This window comes from Notothenia rossii, assembly GCF_949606895.1.
Source record: "Notothenia rossii genome assembly, chromosome: 9".
NCBI classification, from domain to species: Eukaryota; Metazoa; Chordata; class Actinopteri; order Perciformes; family Nototheniidae; genus Notothenia; species Notothenia rossii.
In genome coordinates, this window is record NC_136907.1 from 23,939,691 (window position 1) to 23,966,333 (window position 26,643).

The window sequence follows — 26,643 nt, forward strand, 5'->3', positions numbered from 1 at the left end:
AACCTTGTAATAACTTTTTTTGAAGGCTTAGCTCTGAGAAGTAGTCACAATATGACGAGTACAGTGACCTTTATGTATACAATTGGTGGCTTTTTCTATAGCAACTCATGGGAAAACTTCAAACCTTAGTTAACACCATTACTGGCAGATCAGTGTGGCTGTCTCACTATCGACTTTTAGCCTCTTTAATCTCTCTCAGTTTTTTCTTCCAACTCAAGTTTGGTTTGTGTTTTCCTTACCTTAACTTATAGAGTAAGATTGCATCATGAATTCAGGGTTTAAGGACACAATAATAAGTGAATAGTTTAGTTGCCCCACTACGTGTTTGTGTATTAACATCCAGACAGAAACCCATAGCAGACAGCAGCAACATCTGGGATGTACTGAGCCTTGAGCAGGAATATCAGACTAAGACCCTCAGCAGATCTGTGATGATGGCTGTCTGATAACGGTAATGAGCATATAATGAGGGTTTAGGAGTGAAATGGCCATTCGTCCTGGACTCCTGATGCGCAGTTAGGAGGACCAGCCGTGCGTGTAGCGCTGTTCCTGAACGTCTCCTCCCCTGTTTCTGCAGTGTTACAGCTTTGCCTTCTTGCTCATCGTTTCTTGTGCCAATGCTGCCCTCCGTAAGAGTAAGACAATACTTCCATCTGCATAATACCACGCTCCTCTCCTCTCCTGTCTGCCACCATTCTTCTGCTTGATATCCATCTTGTCCTGATCCGTTTGTGTGGTTTTGCGTCCTCTCAATCCGTCACCATTCATTCACGCCTACTCTCACGCTCAGACAGAAAAGCAAGGGAATTTTTCCACTCAGATTATTTTACGGAGAAAAAACACACCTTAAAAGCCTTTTTTAAACAAATGCATAGTTTAGAAGAATTTCTGACTGATAGAAGAAGCGGGACGGATCAAGACAGACAGTCATTTCATTTATTATTTTACGCATCAACATTCGCACGTAGCCTGGAGAGGAAAAAGCTGAGAACGCATTGTGTTTTCTGAAAGAATTACTTAGCTTTGTGGGCGGTGTCGCCGCGTTGAAGCGAGGGGAATTGAATAACTAATCCAACAGTGTTAAGTTTGCTGAGGTAGGCTACCTGTCAGGGAAATAAATAGTGAAGAAGCACCGTAAGATACACGCGTCATTTCCAAGACACCAGCGCAACAAGCCAACACCATTACACCAGCCTGCTACGTGGATGGCACACTGGGTGTCTTCTTCTCTTGAACTGGTGCAGAGCAGCCTCGCGGAGACCAGGGTCCAGCTGAGATTCGGGGCTTTCTGTGAGTATCCATGGGACTGCTGTGCGCACCAAATGGACCAGTCTATTTGTCCCTTGTCCACAGCGTACTGACTGAATTATTTTCTGTAATCTCCAATAATATAGTTGTTTTAGAACCCATGTGCAACTTAAGATTTTCAATTGTCTGCAACATTGATGTATTTTTTTGTATTTCTGCTCCAGTTGCTGAATCTACTCTGTCATCTCTTCTCGTTTTCTTAAAACTCTCTAACGTGGAATCCTCTCCGGCTATAGTTTTCATGGTGATTATGAAACTCTCTGCACAATTTGTTCATTACAGATAACCTGTCTTCCCACAGAGCGATATGAAAGTTAAGTTCCTTTCCTGAGGCCATAACTTCCACTCTGAGCTGACTCACAGAAAACTGCACCTCGGTGAGTAATTCTATTTCTTTCAATATAAAAAATAGGACCCATTTTAACCTAAAGTATACTCCTGCATGAGCATCTTGTCTTTTTCTCTTTTATGCTGGGCCCTAAAGCTCATAGCATGCAAACACCTAGTACATGGCGTATGTCGTTTTTAGTTTAGAGACGGTGTGTGTTCAACATCAGGTCTCATATTGTCTGCTAACAGTTATATTTTTCTGTTCACGCATTGTTTACTCTTTATTTTCCTTCTGCTTGTTTCTGTTTATGACTTTTCATTCCCAAGACAAAAGCAATGACATTTATGAGGAGTCTCATTACAAATTGAAACTGCCACCATTTGAAGAGGAAAAAAAAAGTCTCACAAAACGAGTGGTAGCATCAAAGTGTAACTCATTATGAAGAACAAGTGTTTACTTGCCAACCTGAGACCTCTTCTCACCAAACAGGAACACGTTTGAGGACTCGATTTAAATGGAGGCACTTTTTTTTATACATTTGGGTGATTTTTTTTATTATTAAAGGTTGAAGGAGCCACTTAATGAATTGGAAAAGTGGCACCTTGCTGGGTGTGTCAGTGGTATAACTGTTAAACTGATGTTGTTATAAAGGAAAATGTTGTTTAATATCAGCGATGCAGAGAATTGAAGACCAACAAAGGGGTTAGGGTTAGTAAGGTGAAAGACATCCAGCTTGGTGGCGATGATGCATACATCCTGCATTCTTCAGGGACAGATTATCTCTACATGTCTTTACATTGTTAGCTGGTTGGCACCTGGTGATTCATAGAGGAATGTATGTCACTGAACTGTGTATGGCACCACTAGACCACATTCAAAATGTAGACACATTTGTCTCTATAGTACTGTGGATAAAAAAAATGTTATTCCTTCCTTCCCACCAGTTGGAGAGCTTGCTTTTACCATAGAAACGTCACCCACTCAAAATTTGTGCAAGGTTGTCTGCCAGGCGAATGCAGGATTATATTAAATTATAGGAAGGAATCGATGATATCTCTGAACGACACTGTGTACTCTTCTTCTCATTTATTTATTTATTTTTGTTGAATAAGGATGTATCATCAGGGTCGAGGTTCACATGTTGCCTGTGCCGATGTGTTTCGCTGTCCATGGTTCTGATCCTGCTACTGTCTCACTCCGTTTCAACAGCAGACATGTGTTGCACAAAGCTGTTGCTGCACAAACACAATATGTGTGTCGCTTATTAACAAGGTAACAACAAAATTGGCAACTCGTTGTCTACATCTGTGCTGAGTGACTTCACCCTGAAATGTATCCTTGATGGAAAACGTGCACCCCTGTTATGCAGGTCAGAGTGGAGATTGCAGCTTTCCTCAGCTGCATGTCAATGAGAGCAGGTGGCGTACATGAAGCATTGTCAAACCTCTTCTACTGTAGGTTGGCAACCTATTTTTGGGATGGAGGTGGTCTTGACATTTTAATTAGGAAGCATTAGATTACATTCCTTAGCTGTTTTTTTCTCTCTGTTCACATTGATGTTAATCCTCTGCACGGTATTGATCTGCTGGTGATTGCCACGCTGCTGCCAAGAAAGCCACTCTGAACTGATCTTAAATTGTCCCCTGACAGTGTAAATCGCTTAAGTAAAATGCAAAAAATGGTGTTAGGTAGCTTTAGCATTAGACAGTATATAACATGCCAGAGTTGAGGGGCATGCTTCACCTCCGTTAAATCATTTGATATCTTTATCTCGGCTGCCTCAAAACAACATCGCTTTTCTTTTTTTACTTTCAGCGAGGATTATTTTTGGACTCCCCTCTACCTCAACAATACAAAGTGGACTGAGTCACTTTATCTCTCAGTACTCCAGATGCAAAGGGGCATATTTCTAATGCTGCTTAGCACAGAATGACCATTATATGTGTGGGAGTTGGACTGGGTAGTTCAATACCAATGACTCAATGATTTGTAGTTGCCAATATTTCTGGCTTTCCAAACTCGGACCAACGGAAATGCTGGATCCCATGTTTGCACACAAACAAGTATGACTGTGAGCACTTCTGTGATGGTATACCTTGGCTTTTCAAGGTTATTTCTGAACCCTGATGATGAGCGACCCAATGAATGTGATTACCTCATGGCAAAATTCTTGTTCTTCTATCTTTCAGAGACTCCAAGCATCATCACGCTGCCATGTTTCTGAACAAGCGTATCCTCACACCATGCATGTTCATGTCCTTGCTGCTGGTTCTGCTCCCAGGAGTCACTCGTGTCTCCCAGGGCAGCGCCAGCCTTGAAGATACTGACGTTGCAGCAGGCAACTGCTCCAGCACTGAAAACTGCACAGATGGCGTGGTGCTGCCCATGTGGAACCCCACAAACCCCGCGGTGGGGGACAAGGTGGCACGCGCCATAGTATACTTTGCAGCCCTCATATACATGTTCCTGGGCATGTCCATCATCGCAGACCGCTTCATGTCTTCCATCGAGGTTATAACCTCCCAGGAGAAGGAGATCACCATCAAGAAGCCCAACGGTGAGACGACCACGACCACTGTGCGGATCTGGAACGAGACGGTATCCAACCTGACTCTGATGGCGCTGGGCTCATCTGCACCAGAGATCCTTCTGTCCCTCATTGAAGTGGTCGGCCATAACTTCGAGGCTGGATCTCTGGGGCCCAGCACCATTGTGGGCAGCGCTGCATTCAACATGTTCATTATCATCGCCATCTGTGTGCACGTGGTGCCTGAAAATGAAGTCCGGAAGGTAAAGCACCTGCGGGTGTTTTTCGTCACTGCTTCCTGGAGCGTGTTCGCCTACATCTGGCTGTATATCATCCTGTCTGTGGTCTCCCCGGGAGAGGTGGAGGTGTGGGAGGCTGTCCTTACCTTCCTCTTCTTCCCCATCTGTGTGCTCCAAGCCTGGATCGCAGACCGCCGCCTTCTCTTCTACAAGTACGTCCATAAGCGTTATCGTGCTGATAAGACCCGAGGCATTATCATCGAGTCGGAAGGAGACGCCATGTTTACTAAAATGGACTTGGAGATGGACGGCCAGGGTGGGAACTCCCACACTCACCCCAAAGAGGCGCTGGATGGGATGTTGGAGGGCGTGGAGGAAGGTGGAGGGAGCGCGGAGCAGGATCAGGAAGAAGAGGCCCGACGGGACATGGCTCGCAATCTGAAAGATTTAAAACAAAGGCACCCGGAGAAAGACATGGAGCAGCTGATCGAGATGGCCAACTACCAAGTGCTGGTGCAACAACATAAGAGCCGGGCCTTCTATCGCATCCAAGCCACGCGCATGATGATCGGGGCGGGGAACATCTTGAAGAAGCACGCCGCCGACCAGGCCAGGAAGGTGGTGAGCTGTCATGAGGCCAGTGGGCAGGAGGAAGACCCCAACACCATCTACCTGCAGTTTGACTCCGATCACTACCAGTGCTTCGAGAACTGCGGCTCTCTGAAGCTGTCAGTCACTCGGCACGGAGGAGAGAGTGGCTGCACTGTGAAGGTAAGAAGACATTATGACAAATATAGCAAATGGTCAATTTGAGGGAAATACTTCATGTGAATCAGGTAAACAAAAATACTTTAAACTTTGCGAGTTCATTATTTGCATTAAAACAATTATTTTTTGAACTAACAGGTTTAAATATGCAAATGAGGTAGTATTTAGAAAATAATTTTGGATCTCCTTTTATCACTAAATAAATAAACATTTTGTGTCTTTAACCAATGTTTTAAAACCCTAGGACTAAAAATAGGAATGAGAGTGGATAGTTTGGTACGTAAGCGTTACTGAATTGGAGATTTCTGACTCACAAATAAATGATTTTGATAATTGTTTTGTAAAATCCATGAATACATTCCATTTTGCAAGAACCTTTAAAGCAATCTTCTTTTATTATTAATTAAAGGGTTTCAAAAAATGTGTTAAGTAACATTAGGTACATTTAGGATTAAATCTACAGACACATAGACAAAGGGAAATAAGCACCTAACTGAGTTTGGGTGTTTTGGAAGTCTGAAAGCAACATGTAATGGAAGCAAAAAAAAGTCCCAAATCTCAAAACTGACCAGTGCATGAAAAACTGTATGTGGAGGACTTCAAATCTAATGGATTGCTTGAGGGATAACATAGATTAATAATTCATATTTAATGAAGCTTCTTCCTTTGCTCAGGTGGACTACCGTACGGAGGATGCCACCGCCAACGCCGGCTCAGACTACGAGTTTGCCGAGGGCACTCTGGTCTTCAAGCCTGGCGAGACCACCAAAGAGTTCACCGTCGGTGTCATTGATGATGATATTTTTGAAGAAGATGAGCATTTCTATGTGCGCCTGAGTAATCCACGTATCGTGCACCGGGCTGAGGTCTCTGTCCTAGAGCCAAACTCCATCACCTCCAGCAACAGCACGGGAGGGATCTCCAACGCCCCCCCCAAGGCCGCCCTGGGCACCGCCAGCACCGCCACGGTCACCATTTACGATGACGACCACGCCGGCATCTTCACCTTCGAGAATAAGTCCACGAGGGTCAGCGAGAGCGTGGGTAACATGCAGGTGAAGGTCCACCGGACGTCCGGGGCCAGGGGGAAGGTGGCGGTGCCCTACCGCACCGTCGAGGGCACCGCCAAGGCCGGGGAAGACTATGAGGACGTGTCCGGCAAGCTGGAGTTTCAGAACGATGAGACCATGTGAGTTTTTCCTTCTTTTATGTGATGTCTAGTTTTTGCTTCTAATCACTCGATCAAACATCGCAGCCCACACGTTGGCGGTTTAAAGAGTTCTGCTGGATTACTGTAAATGATCTATTCTGGTGAAGCGTTAAAGTGGCTATTCATATGCGTCATTGATACGTTGGCTCTGAGAACTTTAGATCTTCCAGAGGGATGATGTGGGAGGATATAATTGTGCGGCAGATAACGGAACAATGTGGCTGATGTAAAGGAAGGAGTGAGGGAACAGCGTTCTATGAATGAGTTAACACGCAGCCCTGTGGGATTTGGCTAGATGTTACACACTCCACTGCAGAAAACAAAAGGAAGTGTATGGCAGCGACAGAGAAGGGGGAAAGAAAATCGGGCAGTTGACTGAACAGCAGCGGGGAGGGGATGAAGGGTTGAGCAGATACGGAAACAGGTGCATTCAGTGAAACCTGTGTGATAGTTTCATGGATGCAGAGAGGCAGATAAGAAAGGCTGCAGAAAAAGGGGGGAAAGTCTGATGTTTTTCCAGCTTTCCCTCGAAAATTGCACGGAAGGTTTGATTGAATGACGAGAGCACTTGTGGTGTTTGTTTTACGACGCGATGTGCATAGCCTTGCAATTATCCATGGCAGTTATTTTTGATTTGATCCCCAAAAAAGAAAGCGCTCTTAAACCGTGCCAAGCTCATCACGTCGACATGATTCAGAACACAGAGCACTAAACAAAGAAATGAAAATGTGTCAGATGTATCCGTTTGTGTGAGGAGGATTTCAGGGCCCGTGTGTAGGCGTATTGTGTAGGTCGGCTGAGTGGGAGGAGAGGCAGGTGAACACAGCGTGTCAAAGAGACTGCAGATCTCCCTATTCGTCTTTTTGCCTCGCAGTGCAGGTGTGATTTTAATATATTCCTCTGTTGCACATTATTCTGCATGTTTGCTTGCTTGAATTGCGCTTGTCTGTGTGCATTTTTAATAGTACATGTCTGTGCGCCGCATCCACTTTAAACCCACATCAAACAGAATGTCGCTCCAGAGGGGAACTCAAAAGAGCTTCTTGAGCATCCGGATCAATTAAAGCGTGTGAGGAGGGGTTCAAGGAGTCCAAAAAGTTCTCAACAGAGCGCGGGCGGCCACAAAAGCTGCCGTTAATGAGACAGTTGAGTATACCGTCGTGAAATGAGAGGCTGCATTCAAACGGAGCATTAGCTGAAATCCTCACCTACTGAGCCAAGACTCTGATCATCTGTCTGTAGCGAGCCGACAGTGACACAAGCACCTGCGCACTTCATATGTATCTGGAGTTATGCCTCTCTCAGCAGTCACTGTGTAGCAGGAGAGGAGAGAGCTGGATCACTTTCCATATGAGAAAGCCGATGAAAAGAGAACACAACAGCAACGGGGAATGCCAAAGCTGTGCTGAGCTACTCCTGTGCTCCTTTGAATAGCAAACAAGGACTTAAGGGGGAATTCAGGGGTTCTGTGATCAACGTTAATAAGGTTCGACTAAAATCTTGAGTCACACTTGCCGGTCCAGATGGGTCAAATCACAGCAGCTTATCTTTTAAGCCATGGTGTAGTTTTAATCCAAGACACCTGTTGTCAGACGGTAAGAGAGAGGAAAGCTATATTTTCCACATGAAGGTATCAAAGCTGGTGTAGAAGGTACTGGAGCCAATTTACCCTGTTGAACAGATTTTAAGTGCCTAAGTCTTTGGACAGTAATGCGTTTTGTGCCTGCTTTATGCTCCTCGGATGCTCCAGTCACACTGAATCTTTTATGAGGTTGTTTAATTTGAAACGTTCTCTCATTCCTGTTAAAAGATGCAGCGGAAAAATAGTCAACGTCATCTCGAGGTAGCTCTACGTATCTATGCGCGTGACCTTGTGCACCTGCTCTATGCATATGTGCTTACCGCTCAGCTGTCTGACAAAGTTCATCCTTCAAACAAAGCTTACACACTAATGTCTCCCTGGAGCACTCGGGGCAAAGAGCTCACATTCGGCAGCGGGCCTCAAGGCAGCTCCGTGTGTGTGTATGTGTGTGTGTGTGTGTGTGTGTGTGTGTGTGTGTGTGTGTGTGTGTGTGTGTGTGTGTGTGTGTGTGTGTGTGTGTGTGTGTGTGTGTGTGTGTGTGTGTGTGTGTGTGTGTGTGTGTGTGTTACAGCTATTTGTGTCTTTGTGTGCATCTGCTATCCCGGTCGATGTTTGAGCGTGCAGAAGGAGCAGAAGAGGCAGGTTTCAAGCTTTTGACTCAGAGCCAGGAGGAACGGTTTTAAATCCAACTGTGCAGATAAATAACAATTCACCATCTAAATTCTGCACTGCAGTGAATAGATTATGATGTACGAACACAAGCATCTGAGCCAAGATAAACAGGCTGACATAGAGAACTGTTTTACATTCCCTGTTTATGGATTAGAGGAAGATCTGCGCAGATCCTTTGATGGCTGTGTGTAGCTTCCTCTTGTATCTGTTTTTTCGTTAGCGCCTCAAAATGTGAGGCTCTACACACTAGTTGAGGCTGAGGTGGATAATGGGGGCAGTTACATAAGCAAAAATGAAAGAGATGCGAGGAGATGACTTTCTCAAAAGGAGAATCAATAGCGTGATGTTCTTTCTTTCTCACGCCTAATGCAGTCAGGATCAATGATATGCTGAACTCCATGACAAAAATGGATAAAAGCAGAAGCCGCAGAGTCAGGGTTGGCTAATGTTTACGCATTTGGAAATGTTCAAATCTTTCCCCAAAAGAGTGCTTTCTCTGGGGACTCATCAAGGAAGAAGAATGATCTTGTTCGGCTGTCATTTTCCAATATTATTAGAGTTACTTTTATTAAAATCTATTCATTTACAATTACTAGTTACCTGTGAAAACATTTAATCTCATCTTAGTATCACATTATAAAAGTTCTGTCAGACACCTGTTTCTTTAATATGTTTATTAGAAGCAGCATATAGTTTGAGTTTGGTGTCTAGGCTCGGGCCTCCACAGATTTACAGAGCACGTAGAGTGATGATTAGATAACTATCCCCACGAGCCTACAGGTGGAAGCTGGGTGGTGGGGGGCCGGCAAGCAGCAACAGCAATGTGTTTGGTTGGTTGTAAGAGGGACGAAGAGCGTCACGTGTTAATGTATCATTGGTGCTGGAGTTGACTGCCTGAACTAGCTCGCAGGCTTCACCTGATTAATTTACATTACTTTTGGATTCCCTCAATATCAATGCAATTCAAAAAAAGACATGCCATTATGGGACATCAGAACACGAATTGAAAAAGAACCTATTATCTTTAAAATGTGTTTTTTGTTGAAAAACCGGGTTTTTAACAATCATATTCAGAGGGTAAAAGTAAAGTTTAAAAAGGCAAACATTAAATCTAAGCAAACGGAAAATGTTGGTTTTAGTTCAAAGGGGACCTTTTGAGCTTTTTGGGGTTGTCCCTTTCCTGTAGTGTTTGTGTGCATGTAGATGGTCTGCAAAGGCTACAATCCCAAATGTCCCTCCAGAGGGAGTTTATAGTGCTCCAATTTGCATGCTGAGCTTGCATGTCACACACTAGCAACAAATTAAAAAAACACATAAATCACACTCATTAGGTCATAACAGTGCATGCGAAACAGTCTCTTGTACTGTATCTGCTGGATATGAGAAAAACACATTTCATCATCGTGCTGCAGCCTTATGTTCATATCTACCGTACTATGCAGTGTTTCTGGAGCTGATCGAGGACCAGTTTTTTGCTCAAGGACACATCAGCAAGATAGAAACATGCTGACACAATGACACATTGGTTTGGTCCATGATTCTCCAACTGAATGGCAGTGCCCCGTCCAGTCAGGGGCATTTGACATACTGTCATGCATTTATGCATTCACTCATTCTCCCTACAGGCTTAGTTTTTGTCAGGCTCTTAGGAGGGCTGGAGCCCATCCCAGCGTGGAGACTGCAGAAGGCAGAGATACTCTCCTAGGGTGAACATAGAAGCGTATAATCTGTTACTCCCATACCTACAGGCAATTCAGAGTCTCCAGTCCTCATAACTTACATGTGTGTATATGTCTTTGGTTGTGGGAGGAAACTGGAGCACCCTTATCCAACCAACGCAATGTGAGGGAGAGGGAAACTCCAAAAAAAAAGGTCTAACAGCTGCTGCAGTCTCAATCACAAATCAATGCACTGTATTCCTCTATAGTTAACCTTCATTTACTAGGATAATCCAGCAAGTTAATATACAGATACCATTTTGGCAGACAATAGTCTGTTAAGAAATGTGAGAAAGGAAATTCAAAGTCAAAAAGCATTGATGGAACTTATAAAAAGAGCAGACGTTCCCCTCTCAGCAGAGATGATGGTTGTTTCAAGGGAATCAGAGATCGATCAGAGAATACAGTCGTGGCGTCCTTCACGTGTTTGACAGACTCGATAGCAAGGTATGCTATCGACTTTGGATTCGCAGAAACTTTCCCAGGAATAGAGCCGGTGGGTAGAGAGGATAAACTGTGAAATGTGATATCATGCAGAAAGTGAGGGATTTACTGTCTGGATAGAATCCTACTGTGACTGTTCTAATGAGAGGTAAGACCTGCAGAGATTCACAGCTCAGGACAATTCATGGTGCTATTTTAACTGTTAACCTGATCCCACACAGTTACAGTAGTTAAAGGAACCTCATTAATTCCTCACCAAATGTCATTGGACAGAAATATATTTTTGGAATGATTCTAACTTGCTGAGATGGCAAGGTGTGGCTTTACAGTGAGTTACATGCTGGAACCATTTATGTTCACAAGAGCAGCTCTGGCTTAATATTTAGACTACAGACGGCAGGATGGCATGAACCTTCTTATCTCTCAGCAAGAAATTCATATTTGTGACAGGTCTCTCTTGAAAATGAGATTTTACACCTGTATAAATAAAGGCTAAATAAAAACTATTTCCCAAATGTTGGACTATTCCTTCAACTAGCTTACTAGCCGATCAGCTATTAGCTAGATAAGTGGTTAGTTGGTAGTCTTGCAATGACAGGTTTACTGTACAGTGTTCACTTTGTACATGCACCCTATTGGCAGTACACATGAACATAATACTATGTGTGTAGTACGTTTTTCTTTTGGGGTTGTTTCATTAAACCAGAATGTTTTAATTGGCTTTATTTCAAGGTCCAAGGCTTTTATTAGTCATACGTACATAGCTACAGTGTAGTTATGACGATGAACATCTTAGGTCCCAGGCTCCAACAACAGTGCAACACAATTAAATTAAACCAGTTTAAAAAAAAAAAAGAAACTGTGAGACTTATTCAAACTAATCATACCTTAAGCTCCTTTTACTTTTTTGGATGCTGTCTTTTGATTCGATAACATTTGGTTTTGGTTTCATTACCCACATTTGTTTTCTGAAGTTGGAGCAAAAACTCAGGTTACGATTTGAATTGTTACCGATCCCATCTTTCATATCTAGATTGTATTTGAGTGAGAGGTGTGCAAAATGTAAATGTTTTCTTTTCCCTGCCAGTTATATGTCCTGCGCAGCTTCATAAACTAAAGCAGGATAAACGGTATCTGGCCAAAGTGTGATGTAAGATACAAAAGGATGAATACAGTCCCTGGCAGGTGAATCACTAGATTGTAGTTGATGACCTTTAAACTTACTGTGTCCCTGTACATATTGCTTTTAAAAATAACATATTGTGTAAAAGAAACTCTTTCATTTCCTTGGTAAGGACTGCAGGCGATACTGCGATTCCCTTTGCTCCCACTGGTATGACTACCCTTGACATTAGACAGCTGATGACGTATCGTTCATGTTTAAAAGAAACTTATTCAATATTGCAAGCAAACAGCTCTTCTTTCTACCGTGTTGTCGAATCCTGAGTGCACATGAGTAGACAGAAATAGACAGCCACCCACATATCATTAGGGAGATGGAGGGAGAGGGAGAGAAAGACTCGCTGTGACAGAGTGGGAGAATGAAGCGGGGCTGCGGCTGAATATGTCGGTCACAGTTTGACACCCTCACTCACATGTTTTGGTAGCACTCGCATTTAAGGGCAAAAGCTGTATTTTGTAAACACGTCTTAAGAGCTAGTGTGATCCTGCATGGATTCCCAGATAGGAGGAGCTTGATTTCCATAGAGAACAAGATAATAATTCAATTTCCGATGACTTATAATAACTGGATGTGTGTGGGAGGGGTGTGGGCTATCTCACTTTATTCCTCTAGTGCTCTAATGGGATTAATGGTGTAGAAGGCGTCCGCCCTCTTGTGGGGTGCTAGGGGAAACATAAAAGATGATTTTGTGTTGTACATGGTGTTCTGTACTACAGGACTTTTGTTGGAAAAATCTCAGGCTTCCGTGTTCTTATCTAACATCTATGTTTCATGATTCATTGTGTAGGCAGTTTACCTCTTGGCTACACTCTTTGTTTTTGTACAAAAGCATGTAGCAATACTGGATGCCTGGGATCTATTTGTGATTAAATATATTGCAGGTTAATGCATGTTGATAGCGTTGTGTATTTCCTAAATAATGCTAATCAATTCACTTGTTGGCTCCATCCTTTCCATGTTCCTTGACCCCTCTGCTTACAGGAAGCTGCTGAATGTTAAGGTCATCGATGACGAGGAGTACGAGAAGAACAAGACTTTCACCATTGTGTTGGAGGAGCCCATCCTGCTGGATGTGGGAAAGAGACACGGTGAGCTGAGGACACATGCAGCTGCAGAGAGATTTTCATTATTATTTTATGGCTCGAGATATATTTTAATTTGGATCCTCCCTCGTTAATATTTTATTTAGTCTCTTACTGGAGCCGTTGACATGCATTGGTACAAATTCCTCATGACTCTGGGGAAACTCTTAAGGTCTAAGGTGTGATCTCTTTTGTCCCTTAGTTTTTTGATTGAGCACTTGTATTTAAATTGTTGAACTGTCAAATAGCCTGGGTTAAAGGTATTACATTTCTGCATTTAAATGCTAAAAAACAAATACTACAATGAACAATGAAATAACAGTAACCGGGGGAAGCTTACTGTAAACACAAAATCCCACGACACCACTCTAGTTGGCAACACCACAATTGTGTTATTGCTTTTATTGAGAGCCCTTTTTGCAGCAGAAAAATTATTCAGCGTTTAAAATAATTATATCAGGATTAGAGCTAAAAGGGACAAGTACGACCTAATAATATTTTTTTAATGTGTTGAATTATCTGACAATATTGCAAAATACGTGATAGGCTAAGGGGCAGGACATCTTTAAGCCATTTACCAATCACAGCAGAGCCAGCCAGCTAACCAATCAGAGCAGACTGGGCTCTGGTTTCAGACAGAGGGTGAAAAGAGGTGCTGCAGCACAGGCAGTATGAGAGAAATAAAGAGCTTTTTGAACATTAAAGCATGAAGACATGTCCCAGGGGAGGCACAACATACAATTATGAATCTGAAAAAGAGGATAATAGTGCTCCTTGAATGATTGTATAACAAGCTTACCCCCTACCCACCCAACTCAACACAATGACGTAAATTAAAGTTGTTTAGGTCATACAATACTTACAAATAAAGCATTGTTAGAAATAATCAACATAGGAAAAATCTTTTTTATACCTGAAATCAATTAGACAAGCAAATAGTTAATTATACTTCATTATCAAACAGTTCACATTGTAGATGGGTATCCTTATCAGTAGATCTGTTGTCTTATTAAGTACGGCTCATAGTTGACACACTTTTCTCACACTGTGCCGCAGGAGACACCAACGATAACAAGACAGGCGCGGGACCGGAGGACGTGTCAAAGATGGGCTTCCCCATCCTGGGCGAGCACACCAAGCTGGAGGTGGTGATTGAGGAGTCCTATGAATTCAAGGTAACTCAAAAATAAACAGCTCTCTGCTTCAGAGTGGCCCTCAGCCATCACATTAAGGATTGTGATTAACTGTAATGCAGCATTTAAAGGGGTCGAAATTGGTTTTGAAATGGACTGCCATAAAGTGTGGGGTTGTACGTGCCTGGGTAAAGAGAACCATTCAATAAAAATGGATGCAACAGAGGCTGAGATATATAACTAATCTATGTATCCTACATTTCCCACAACGCAACTTGCTTATGTCTGCTAAATGTCCATGGTTGTGTTCTCACACTAACGCACCAAATACTCCCCTCCAGTACGTACAGTGGGGCAAAAAAGCATTTAGTCAGCCACCAATTGTGCAAGTTCTCCCACTTAAAAATATGAGAGAGGCCTGTAATTTTCATCCTAGGTATATCTCAACTAAATCCAGAAAATCACATTGTCTGATTTTTAAAGACTTTATTTGCAAATTATGGAGGAAAATAAGTATTTGGTCAATAACAAAAGTTCATCTCAATACTTTGTTATATACCCTTTGTTGGCAATGACAGAGGTCAAACGTTTTCTGTAAGTCTTCACAAGGTTTTCACACACTGTTGCTGGTATTTTGGCCCATTCCTGCATGCAGATCTCCTCTAGAGCAGTGATGTTTTGGGGCTGTCGCTGGGCAACACGGACTTTCAACTCCCTCCAAAGATTTTCTATGGGGTTGAGATCTGGAGACTGGCTAGGCCACTCCAGGACCTTGAAATGCTTCTTACGAAGTCACTGCTTCGTTGCCCGGGCGGTGTGTTTGGGATCATTGTCATGCTGAAAGACCCAGCCACGTTTCGTCTTCAATGCCCTTGTTGATGGAAGGAGGTTGTGGCCCCGATACATGGCCCCATTCATTCTTTCCTTTACACGGATCAGTCGTCCTGGTCCCTTTGCAGAAAAACAGCCCCAAAGCATGATGTTTCCACCACTATGTTTCACAGTAGGTATGGTGTTCTTTGGATGCAACTCAGCATTCTTTCTCCTCCAATCACGTCTAGTTGAGTTTTTACAGAAAGTTCTATTTTGGTTTCATCTGACCATATGACATTCTCCCAATCCTCTTCTGGATCATCTAAATGCTCTCTAGCAAACTTCAGACGGGCCTGGACATGTACTGGCTTAAGCAGGGGGACACGTCTGGCACTGCAGGATTTGAGTCCCTGGCGGCGTAGTGTGTTACTGATGGTAGCCTTTGTTACTTTGGTCCCAGCTCTCTGCAGGTGATTGACTAGGTCCCCCCGTGTGGTTCCGGGATTTTTGCTCACCGTTCTTGTGATCATTTTGACCCCACTGGGTGAGATCTTGCATGGAGCCCCAGATCGAGGGAGATTATCAGTGGTCTTGTATGTCTTCCATTTTCTAATAATTGCTCCCACAGTTGATTTCTTCACACCAAGCTGCTTACCTATTGCAGATTCAGTCTTCCCAGCCTGGTGCAGGTCTACAATTTTGTTTCTGGTGTCCTTTGACAGCTCTTTGGTCTTGGCCATAGTGGAGTTTGGAGGGTGACTGTTTGAGGTTGTGGACAGGTGTCTTTTATACTGATAACGAGTTCAAACAGGTGCCATTAATACAGTTAACAAGTGGAGGACAGAGGAGGCTCTTAAAGAAGAGGTTACAGGTCTGTGAGAGCCAGAAATCTTGTTTGTTTGTAGGTGACCAAATACTTATTTTACCGAGGAATTTACCAATTAATTCATTAAAAATCCTATAATGTGATTTCCTGGATTATTTCCCCCGATTCTGTCTCTCATAGTTGAAGTGTACCTAGGATGAACATTACAGGCCTCTCTCATCTTTTTAAGTGGGAGAACTTGCACAATTGGTGGCTGACTAAATACTTTTTGCCCCACTGTATATTCATCAACTACGTTTTCCATTCCCGGCACACTGAAGGAAACTAAAGGAAAACATCTTCCCTGCATCACATGATGGTTACAGGTCCAAGCTAACATTGAATGAAAACAATTAATCGCACATTTAAATCAACATTTCCTCTTCCAAACAGTTAAATATATTTCCGTATTACTTTTTTTTTTAAACAATGTTTAAGTGGCCCTATAATGCGTCTTGGGGGTTTCCCTTTCCTGTAGTCTGTTACATACAGGACTGTCTCAGAAAATTAGAATATTGTGATAAAGTTCTTTATTTTCTGTAATGCAATTAAAAAAACAAAAATGTCATACATTCTGGATTCATTACAAATCAACTGAAATATTGCAAGCCTTTTATTATTTTAATATTGCTGATTATGGCATACAGCTTAAGAAAACTCAAAAATCCTATCTCAAAAAATTAGAATAGTTCCTCAGACCAAGTAAAAAAAAAAGATTTATAACAGCAAAACACAATCAAACATTTGAAAATGTCCATTAATGCACTCAGTACTTGGTTGGGAATCCTTTTGCACGGATTACTGCATCAATGCGGCGTGGCATGGAGGCAATCAGCCTGCGGCATTGCTGAGGTGTTATGGATGCCCAGGATGCTTCAATAGCGGCCTTTAGCTCATTAGCATTGTTGGGTCTGGTGTCTTTCAGCTTCTTCTTCACAATACCCCACATATTCTCTATGGGGTTCAGGTCAGGGGAATTTGCAGGCCAATCGAGGACAGTAATGCCATGGTCAGTACACCAGTTACTGGTGGTTTTGGCACTGTGGGCAGGTGCCAGATCATGCTGGAAAATGAATTCCTCATCTCCATAGAGCTTTTCAGCAGACGGAAGCATGTAGTGCTCTAAAATCTCTTGGTACACAGCTGCATTTACTCTGGGCTTGATGAAACACAGTGGACCAACACCAGCAGCTGACATGGCTCCCCAAACCATCGCTGACTGTGGGAACTTCACACTGGATTTCAAGCAACTTGGATTTTGCTCCTCTCCAGCCTTTCTCCAGACTCTGGCGCCCTGACTTCCAAATGAAATACAAAACTTGCTTTCGTCTGAAAAGAGGACTTTGGACCACTGTGCAACTGTCCAGTGCTTCTTTTCCTTAGCCCAAGTCAGACGCCTCTTCCGTTGTCTTGAGTTCAGAAGTGGCTTGACCATGGGAATACGGCTATTGTAGCCCATTTCCCGGACACGTCTGTGAACAGTGACTTTTGATACCTGGACTCCAGCTTCAGTCCACTGTCTTTGAAGCTCCCCCAAATTCTGGAAGCGACTCTTCTTCACAATGCTGTTAAGGCTGCGGTCATCTTTCTTGGTTGTGCAGCGTTTCCTGCCACATTTCCCCCTTCCAACAGACTTTTTGTGGATGTGCTTTGAAACTGCACTCTGTGAACAGCTTGCTCTTTGAGAAATTTCTTTTTGTGTCTTACCCTCCTGATGGAGGGTGTCAATGACGGTCCTCTGGACAGCAGTCAGATCAGCAGTCTTCCCCATACTTGTGATTTAGTTTACTGAACCAAGCTGAGTGTTTTTCAAGGCTCAGGAAACCCTTGCAGGTGTTTCGAGTTAATTAGACGATTCAAGTGATTCGTTGAACACCCTACTAGTATACTTTTTCATGATATTCTAATATTTAGAGATAGGATATTTGAGTTTTCTTAAGCTGTATGCCATAATCAGCAATATTAAAATAATAAAAGGCTTGCAATATTTCAGTTGATTTGTAATGAATCCAGAATGTATGACATTTTTGTTTTTTTAATTGCATTACAGAAAATAAAGAACTTTATCACAATATTCTAATTTTCTGAGACAGTCCTGTAGGTCTTTGTGAACGTAAATGGTCAGCAAAGGCTAAAATCCCAAAGTTCCCTCCAGAAGGAGTTTCTCTCCCACACACTTCCCCCCCCCCCCCCCCGCCCCCTGCCTGAAAAGCCTTGATTATAATTCTTCTGACCAATCACATCAAAGCCAGTCAGCTAACCAATCACAGCATGGTTTCTGCTGCAGCACAGACAGTATGAGGAAAAATAAAGACCTTTTTGAACATTAAAGCATGTAAACGTTTCACAGTAAAGGCACGAAATACAAATATGAACCTGAACATGTGCATAATAGGGCTCCTTTAAGTAATAAAGCCACCCGCCTCGTAGTCCACCATTGGCAGTTAAAAAAGCCAAAATGCATTTCCAGGGCAGCTGGAATTTCAGATAATCTCACGTCACATACTCAGAATTACTTGCCAATCTAGTATTCATTTGGGCATTTCTCGATAGACAAAAACCGAATAGTGTGCAGTCAAAAGGCATTCAATTGTTTCAGTCATAGTAAGAATAGCATATATGTTAGTATGCAATTTCAGAAGAACGTCCTTCATACTCCACGCCCTCATTTTACAGCCTTTCTTTCACGAATGTCTTCTCTTCAAACTCGAACTGACCACCCTAATGACATCACTATGACATCATCTATATTTTTGTAGCCTTGCACACGCTTCTGTCAGATGCATTTCCGAAGGTTTTCTGTTGTTATCTTGTTGAAAATTAAAACAATCTGCATGTATAGAATTGGTGTTTTGCTGCTTTAAGCTGGAACATTATCCTGCACTTATTCTCATAGCTCCAGTTGTATGCGCTGATACTAACGGCTTTACATTCTGCAGAGCAGCTTTATGCTGGTAATGTGCATTTTTGCTGAGGGATTGTGGGCTTTTGTGCTTCCCTGCATCTGTTTTAGTGACTCACAGTGCACCACAGAGGGAACAGTAACACGGTTAATTGCATCTTAATTCATCACATTGGACTCCCTAGACTCATAGGCAATGTTAGGATTATATTGATACTGTGCATCACGTCCTTTTGCTTTCTTTTTTGTGGCCGTCTGCAGAGCACAGTGGACAAGCTGATAAAGAAGACGAACCTGGCTCTGGTGGTGGGGAGCAGCAGCTGGAGGGAGCAGTTTGTTAGTGCTGTCACTGTCAGTGCAGGTGAGTCGCAGCGCAGTGAGATGTCTCATCTGTTTGTGCCTCTGTGAGCACCTGTGGAAGATGAAGTCTGCAGGATCTGTCTCACCGGCTACTTCTCACCGACCTCACTTCAGTTTCTTTCTATGCTTTAGATACTTCTTTGTTTGAATCTATAATGCTACAGTTTGACATTAGCTCAATTTAGAATCCTGGTTTAACATGAAAAAGCTTACAACACAAAAGTCTGCTTTATTACATTTTGGCATTTCCATGCTGCACCCTTTAAATCCAGACGGTTCATAAAGAATGCATGATGTGCTGATTTTACGAATGGCTCACCATAAAAACGAATCTGTCCAGCTCTGCCTGGACAACTATTGGCTCAGAAGGAATTATGCAGATGTACTGTGTGGTGAACCCTTTTTATTTTGCCCTTTCAACAGCCATTCACTTGGTTTTGTGAACCTTTCAGATCTGCACTAGTGCACAAAGCATTTGAGCTAAGAGCTGACTATGACACCAGAGATGTGTCTTCCTGTTAATACCTATGGTTAATACGCTCTTTTATATTAGGTTCACTTAGATTTGCATGCAGAGTGCATATATAAATAGAAAGTATGCTGCCTGCCTATACGTATGTCTCAAGAACTGAGCCGCGGCTATATTTAAAGATTTAATGCAGAGAGTTGAAAAGGTTAGCTCCCACACAATCGTCGGATGACTTGAATGTGATGGGGGGGGGGGGGGTTTGGGTTTCGTTTTGGCTAGATTTTTACTGTAAGACACGTATTTTAAGTTTAACTAAATCATGAAACCTGAAACTATTTACTCCATCATGATTTAATATCAATTTCCGACATGAGATGTAAGGTCATTGCTATTTCAAGGTTTTCTATCATTTGGCTTGTTTGTTATTACATTTTGTTCTGACAGTTATTACAGCATAACATCCATAATTACTTTATATATTATTTGTTTCAATTTTCCTTCAGATTTGGTCATTTTTGCACACGTACCCCATGATTTAAATACATGCAATTTTCCTGTTTCTGCAAAGAACACTGCAGAGACTATAAAAAAAATCCTAGCATAAAAAAATATACATATTCTTTCATTGGAAAGGAATTTAAAGGGTTAAAACTCTGAAAAGGAATGAATATTGGGTAGTGATAATCAGGATTTAAATTGGTTAAAAGATTGTTATCTTTTGAGGACATTAGAGAATATATTCTCTGGTCTGATTCAGTTTTCAATAATGAAGGATGAAGACCGCAACAGCAGCATGCAAACGCAGGGAATAAATATTTTGCAAGCCTTCATGCATTTTATCTGTGTCTGCCAGGTAACGACGACGAGGAAGACAGCGGGGAGGAGCGCCTGCCGTCCTGCTTTGACTACATTATGCACTTCCTGACAGTTTTCTGGAAAGTCCTCTTCGCTTTTGTCCCCCCCACTGAGTACTGGAATGGCTGGGCGTGTTTCTTTGTGTCCATTTCCCTCATCGGCGTCCTGACAGCTGTGACCGGGGACCTGGCCTGTCACTTCGGCTGCACCGTCGGGCTCAAGGACTCGGTCACCGCCGTGGTGTTTGTGGCCCTCGGCACCTCTGTACCAGGTGGGCGTCTGTGGTGTCTGTCCACTCTGACAGGGGACTTGTCCTTGGTTACCTCTGTGTTTAGTGCGTGCTGTAGACTTTTGTAACCTGTGCCACAATGTGCTCAGAATCATTCTCTCCTGAGCTCTTGTCTGAAACAAGCTGTAAACAAAGAAAAAGACTGTTTCCCTTGTTCTCTCCGTGCCGCCTAATTGCATTTCCATGTCACCACGTCTTAAACACTGACACAGAGGCACGCGGGAGACCGGCTTTAAAAAAGAATTGTTTTTCCAGTTTAATGTGAAGAAAATACTGATAAATGTTGTACAGGGGGGTAATTTGTGGTAAACAAAACATGTAATGCTCCACAGATCAGTCAGAAGCCATTTGTATGTACACGCTTTAGCTGGCCATGTGTCAAAAAATACTTTTAGCTGTGTAACATCTTCTTTGTCTTTTTGACCGCAACTAAATGCATTAACAACTTAAAGGAATGGTTTGACATTATATGCTTGTTAACTCTCTGGCACAGACTTTAATGAGAAGATCCATACCACTCGTGTCTGAACTATAAATATGAAGCTACAGCCAGGAGACAGTTAATATAGCTTAGCAGCAAGACTGAAAACAGCTCACTTGGTTCTGTAGAAAGGAAACAGGATATACCTATACCAGCACCTTTAAAGCTACCTGACCCGTTGCATCCCGCTCATTTAATCTGTGACCTGAGTGTCATTCCATTGTCAGCACGCTGCTTTACCCGCAGAACAACTTCACCTTTCTCCCGGGAGCAAGAAAAAAATAAAAGTTATTTGTTTATCCCCAGCTTAACTAAGTCGACCATCTGCTGGACAAGATGCAAGAGTTATAATCAATTTTCATCTCACTCTCCTCCAGGAAGCACATTTCTCAATATGTTTTTACATTTGTAACTTGCTGCAGACTGGGTGAAGTTTCAATAAAACATGCAAATGCACGGCTTACCAACGGCTGGAACTGCGACAACAATAACAACGCAACTTAAAATGACCAGCAGCACTGATCAATGTTTTCTGTAACTGTCGAAGTCTGTTCAGTTTCTGTTCTACCAACAACTCCTTAAACAATGCCAGAGCCCATATTGTGTTCCTGTTATTGCTTACTTCCTGTCTGCCTTCTTCTGTTAATTTCTCTAACATCCAACGATCTGTCTTTTATTATCTTGTTTTATTCTCTACCTTAATCTTTCTTAACAACAATCCTTACTTTGCTGCAGCAGTATTATATTGAGTATTAACAACCTCTTAAATGTCCAAAATGAGAATCAGGTATTCAACTAAGCTGTGTCATAATAACAAATACAAAGATTTTCCACAACCCAGCAACGTAAAACATATTATTGTTCATGGTCTCTAACTGTTCTTTAAAGCATTAATACATTATTAGTTCATTATAAAGAGAAGCCATGGGGCTGGGGGGCCGCGAAGTGATAGGAGTTAAGAGACCAATCAAAAATACATTTATTTTCCAACTGATTTTTATAATAAAGTTGACTATGTAATTGCCTGCTACCCTTACAGGACCAACTGTTATTTGTGGTTCTAAAGTCCCTGGTCAGAGTGCTCACACTGATCTCTATTACTAGCTCATTTGAATAAATCATTTTCCTTTTCTTTTGATGCCTAATCTATACCTACATTTCTGTTACAGATACATTTGCGAGTAAAACGGCTGCCATCCAGGACCAATACGCTGACGCCTCCATCGGCAACGTGACGGGCAGCAACGCCGTCAACGTGTTCCTGGGTATCGGGGTGGCGTGGACCATCGCCGCTGTTTACTGGAAGTCCAAAGGCAAGGTGTTCAAGGTGGACCCGGGCTCGCTGGCCTTCTCCGTCACCGTGTTCACCGTCATGGCGCTGGTGTGTGTGGTGGTGCTGGTCTACCGCCGGCGTCCCAGCGTGGCGGGCGGAGAGCTCGGGGGCCCACGGACACCCAAGCTCCTCACCTTCTTCCTCTTCCTCTCCCTCTGGTTCATCTACATCCTGTTGTCCTCCCTGGAGGCTTACTGCCATGTGCCTGGCTTCTGAGGTGGAGGGAAACACAGAGCGCCTCCTCTCCTTGTTTCTACAGTCTACTGAACGTGTTTACTCTCGGTTTTTGTCTATTTTCACAAATGTTTATAACTCTTTGTATCATTAGTTATTATTGATACCGCGCAATAGGTTATTTGATTGACTTTGAATCGTTGGACTTTGGAACTTTGCTATGCTGTTATATATAGATTTAGCCACTGAAATTAAAAACACTATACATTGGATATTGATCCAATCATTGCTTTAAGCATTAACGGCCTCCAACTTTCTGTCGCTTAAAACTTCTGCCATCGTGTCCTCTCTTTGTGTGGACAATTATTTTAGTTTGTAGTGTTAAGAAAGCACAAGATTTAAGCAGTATTTTGAAAGGTGTTGTAAAGTGAATTGAAGGAAAGTGCATGGAATGACATTTTAATGACATTTGCTTGAAAGCAAAGATATTACTGAGGCTGGAGTGAGGTATTTGTGTGTTGATATTTATTACTCAATCTATACATTAATTACTCATTGTGTATCATCAAAAAGATGAACATTGTGCGTGGGAGTTTTGTGAATGGATAGTTGTGTTTAATTTTGCACGTTATCAGATTAAGAGCTTCTTGGTAATCTTATTTAAAGTACTGTATGTCATATTTTGACATGATGTGATGATGTGTTACTGTGAATCACTGCTGTGTCACAACCTTTTCACTGCTCGCCAGGGTAAAAATGCCTTCTTTTTAGTTACAACGTACATCGACCTGGAGCAGAGTGCTCGCTTTCAATTGTACTATTAAGTATACATTATTTGAGCATTGTGTGCTGTGTGTGTATGTGTGTGTGTGTGTGTGTGTGTGTGTGTGTGTGTGTGTGTGTGTGTGTGTGTGTGTTCACTTCTGCTCTCCAGCTAAAATTAGCGAAGGCATGGCACAATTTCCTTATTGACAAAGTGCTGTCTGCGTACAGAGAGGCGAAGGACACCTGTTTTCTTGAACTTTTTTTAACATCACTTTTAGAATGAAGCACAGTCACGAAAGGGGTCACTTTCCAGATGAGAATAGGAATAGTTATTAGGCCCTAATCTTAGCACAATCCCCAAATCCATCGTCTGAGATGAAAATGTGCCCAAACATATGTACAGTTTTTTCCTTAGTGTCTTTTTGTTTCGCACAGCGGTTGATATTGAAATTTGTTTTTATTTACTCTCGGATCAGTAGAGCCATATGTATTGTAACAGTATTATGGTAAAGGTATTTATATGACCAATTTCAGTTGTATTGATATGCACGTTTAATGTACAAAAAGTGGAAATAAATGTTGCTCATTTATAACGCTGTAAGATGCCTTGTTTCCTTATTCCACATTTCTTAATACCACTACATATCTAACTATTTTATTAAAGTGAAGTATTACAAAACCAGCTGTATGGTGGTTTGACGAAGTGAACAAACTTACAATTATGCTATCTACAGTATATATTTACAATTATAAAGTACAAAATTGGATTTTCTAACCATTTAGTGCAACCTACAGCCTCTGTGCCAAAAATATTCAAATCCTTTCGCTCAAGTATCAGTACACCAATGTAAAAGTAATCCATTATAAGTGAAGATACACCAACCCTACATTGCTAAAAGAAAAAAACATATCAAAATGTAATTCAACTATAAAAATAAGTATTATTGTACAATTATCTTGGTAATATTGCATTAAGTCGTTACAATGTTGTTCTACTACTTGTATATCGTCTAGGTGGAGCTAGTTTAAACTACTTAATTTACAGTTTAGTCCGGAGGTTCCCAAGCTACAAGTGTTATTATGATCATTAAGCCTAATCACCGCCGTCGGGCAAAGCTGTTTCCAATGGGGCATTTACAGTATAGGTCTGTCTTCTATCTAGGGCCACAAGATAAATCATGAGGTTTTTTGTAAGTTAATTAACTTACATTAACTGTTTGACTTCTTTAAAAATTATTATATTAAACCATCTAAATCATTTTTTTGGGGGGGAACTCCTAACAAATAATACAAATTTGAAGGGGTCTCAACACAACATTTTCAGGGACAACTGGTTTGATTGTTATCAGTGCATTGTATTTTAAAGGCAAAGTCTTTTTGAAGAACGAGGTTACACTTTATGTATCCCCCTTTAACACACACACACACACACACACACACACACACACACACACACACACACACACACACACACACACACACACACACACACACACACACACACACACACACACACACACACACACACACACACACACACACACACACACACACACACACACACACACACACACACACACACACACACACACACAACCTAACCAATCAGAGCAGACTGGGCTCTGGTTTCAGACAGAGGGTGAAAAGAGGTGCTGCAGCACAGGCAGTATGAGAGAAATAAAGAGCTTTTTGAACATTAAAGCATGAAGACATGTCCCAGGGGAGGCACAACATACAATTATGAATCTGAAAAAGAGGATAATAGTGCTCCTTGAATGATTGTATAACAAGCTTACCCCCTACCCACCCAACTCAACACAATGACGTAAATTAAAGTTGTTTAGGTCATACAATACTTACAAATAAAGCATTGTTAGAAATAATCAACATAGGAAAAATCTTTTTTATACCTGAAATCAATTAGACAAGCAAATAGTTAATTATACTTCATTATCAAACAGTTCACATTGTAGATGGGTATCCTTATCAGTAGATCTGTTGTCTTATTAAGTACGGCTCATAGTTGACACACTTTTCTCACACTGTGCCGCAGGAGACACCAACGATAACAAGACAGGCGCGGGACCGGAGGACGTGTCAAAGATGGGCTTCCCCATCCTGGGCGAGCACACCAAGCTGGAGGTGGTGATTGAGGAATCCTATGAATTCAAGGTAACTCAAAAATAAACAGCTCTCTGCTTCAGAGTGGCCCTCAGCCATCACATTAAGGATCCCCCTTTAACACACACACGCACGCACGCACGCACGCACGGACGGACGCACGCACGCACGCACGCACGCACGCACGCACGCACGCACGCACGCACGCACGCACGCACGCACGCACGCACGCACGCACGCACGCACACACACACACACACACACACACACACACACACACACACACACGCACACACACACCTGGAGAGGTCCAGTCTGGCCGGAGCCAGGCAGCAGTTCGGGGCTCAGAAGGTGAACGGTACCTCTCCAGCTACCGGTCCACACTCCGTATTTTTTTGGTCCGATCGGGACTCGAACCGGCGACCATTCAGTCTCAAGGCCAAATCCCTACAGTCTGAGCCACTGCCACCAGCTATTGACAAATCAGATGGCGATAAATTCCTTAATTTGACAAATAAACTACCTATTTGTCACAGAAATGACAATAACCCACTTTGAATGTATAAAGGAATTTAAGTAGAAGTAGAAATATAGGATATAAATAATTAAATGACTTTCATCAAGTCTTCAAGGGAAACTGGAGCCCCACTTTGATGAAAAAAAACTCTGAGCTCTGTTATGTGATGTTCAGGTTTCAAAACGTCGATGATAATTCAACCTTATGCTCAACAGCAGCAACTCATTACAGAATATCATTTGAAACTTGAAGTTTGGTGTAGGATAATTATTTCCTCACTTTCCTCACCGTAGGTCGATAATTCTGCCTTTTTTATAGCAACTATTAAGATGTACTAATGTTACTAAGATGTACTAAACGCATAACCTGGGAAATGAACCTCCTCTGTGGAAGATAATCATTATTTGTTGTGGACAAACTGTCACTTTAGACAACTAAAAAATACGTTCCATGCGCTGTCAACTCTTTGGCAGGGTTAATAAAGGTTGCATATGCTGTGTGT

General features: G+C 42.2%; 1 protein-coding gene across 3 annotated transcripts; it reads left to right on the plus strand.

Annotated features, from left to right (window-relative positions):
• Positions 1–472: 472 nt before the first annotated feature.
• On the plus strand, positions 473–24,098 carry slc8a4a (solute carrier family 8 member 4a). Of its 3 annotated transcripts, none has more exons than XM_079649896.1 (9): positions 473–1,290; positions 1,473–1,685; positions 3,829–5,176; positions 5,848–6,362; positions 12,964–13,070; positions 14,121–14,239; positions 19,039–19,138; positions 20,460–20,732; positions 22,401–24,098. In XM_079649896.1, exons 3-9 carry the CDS (start codon positions 3,854–3,856, stop codon positions 22,778–22,780), a joined length of 2,817 nt encoding a protein of 938 aa, XP_079506022.1. In that variant the 5' UTR covers positions 473–1,290; positions 1,473–1,685; positions 3,829–3,853; the 3' UTR covers positions 22,781–24,098. The 3 variants fall into 3 exon arrangements, with proteins under 3 accessions (XP_079506022.1, XP_079506021.1, XP_079506023.1); XM_079649895.1 differs by having other exon boundaries at positions 1,610–1,685; XM_079649897.1 differs by having other exon boundaries at positions 473–635; positions 1,610–1,685.
• The last annotated feature ends 2,545 nt before the right edge of the window (positions 24,099–26,643 follow it).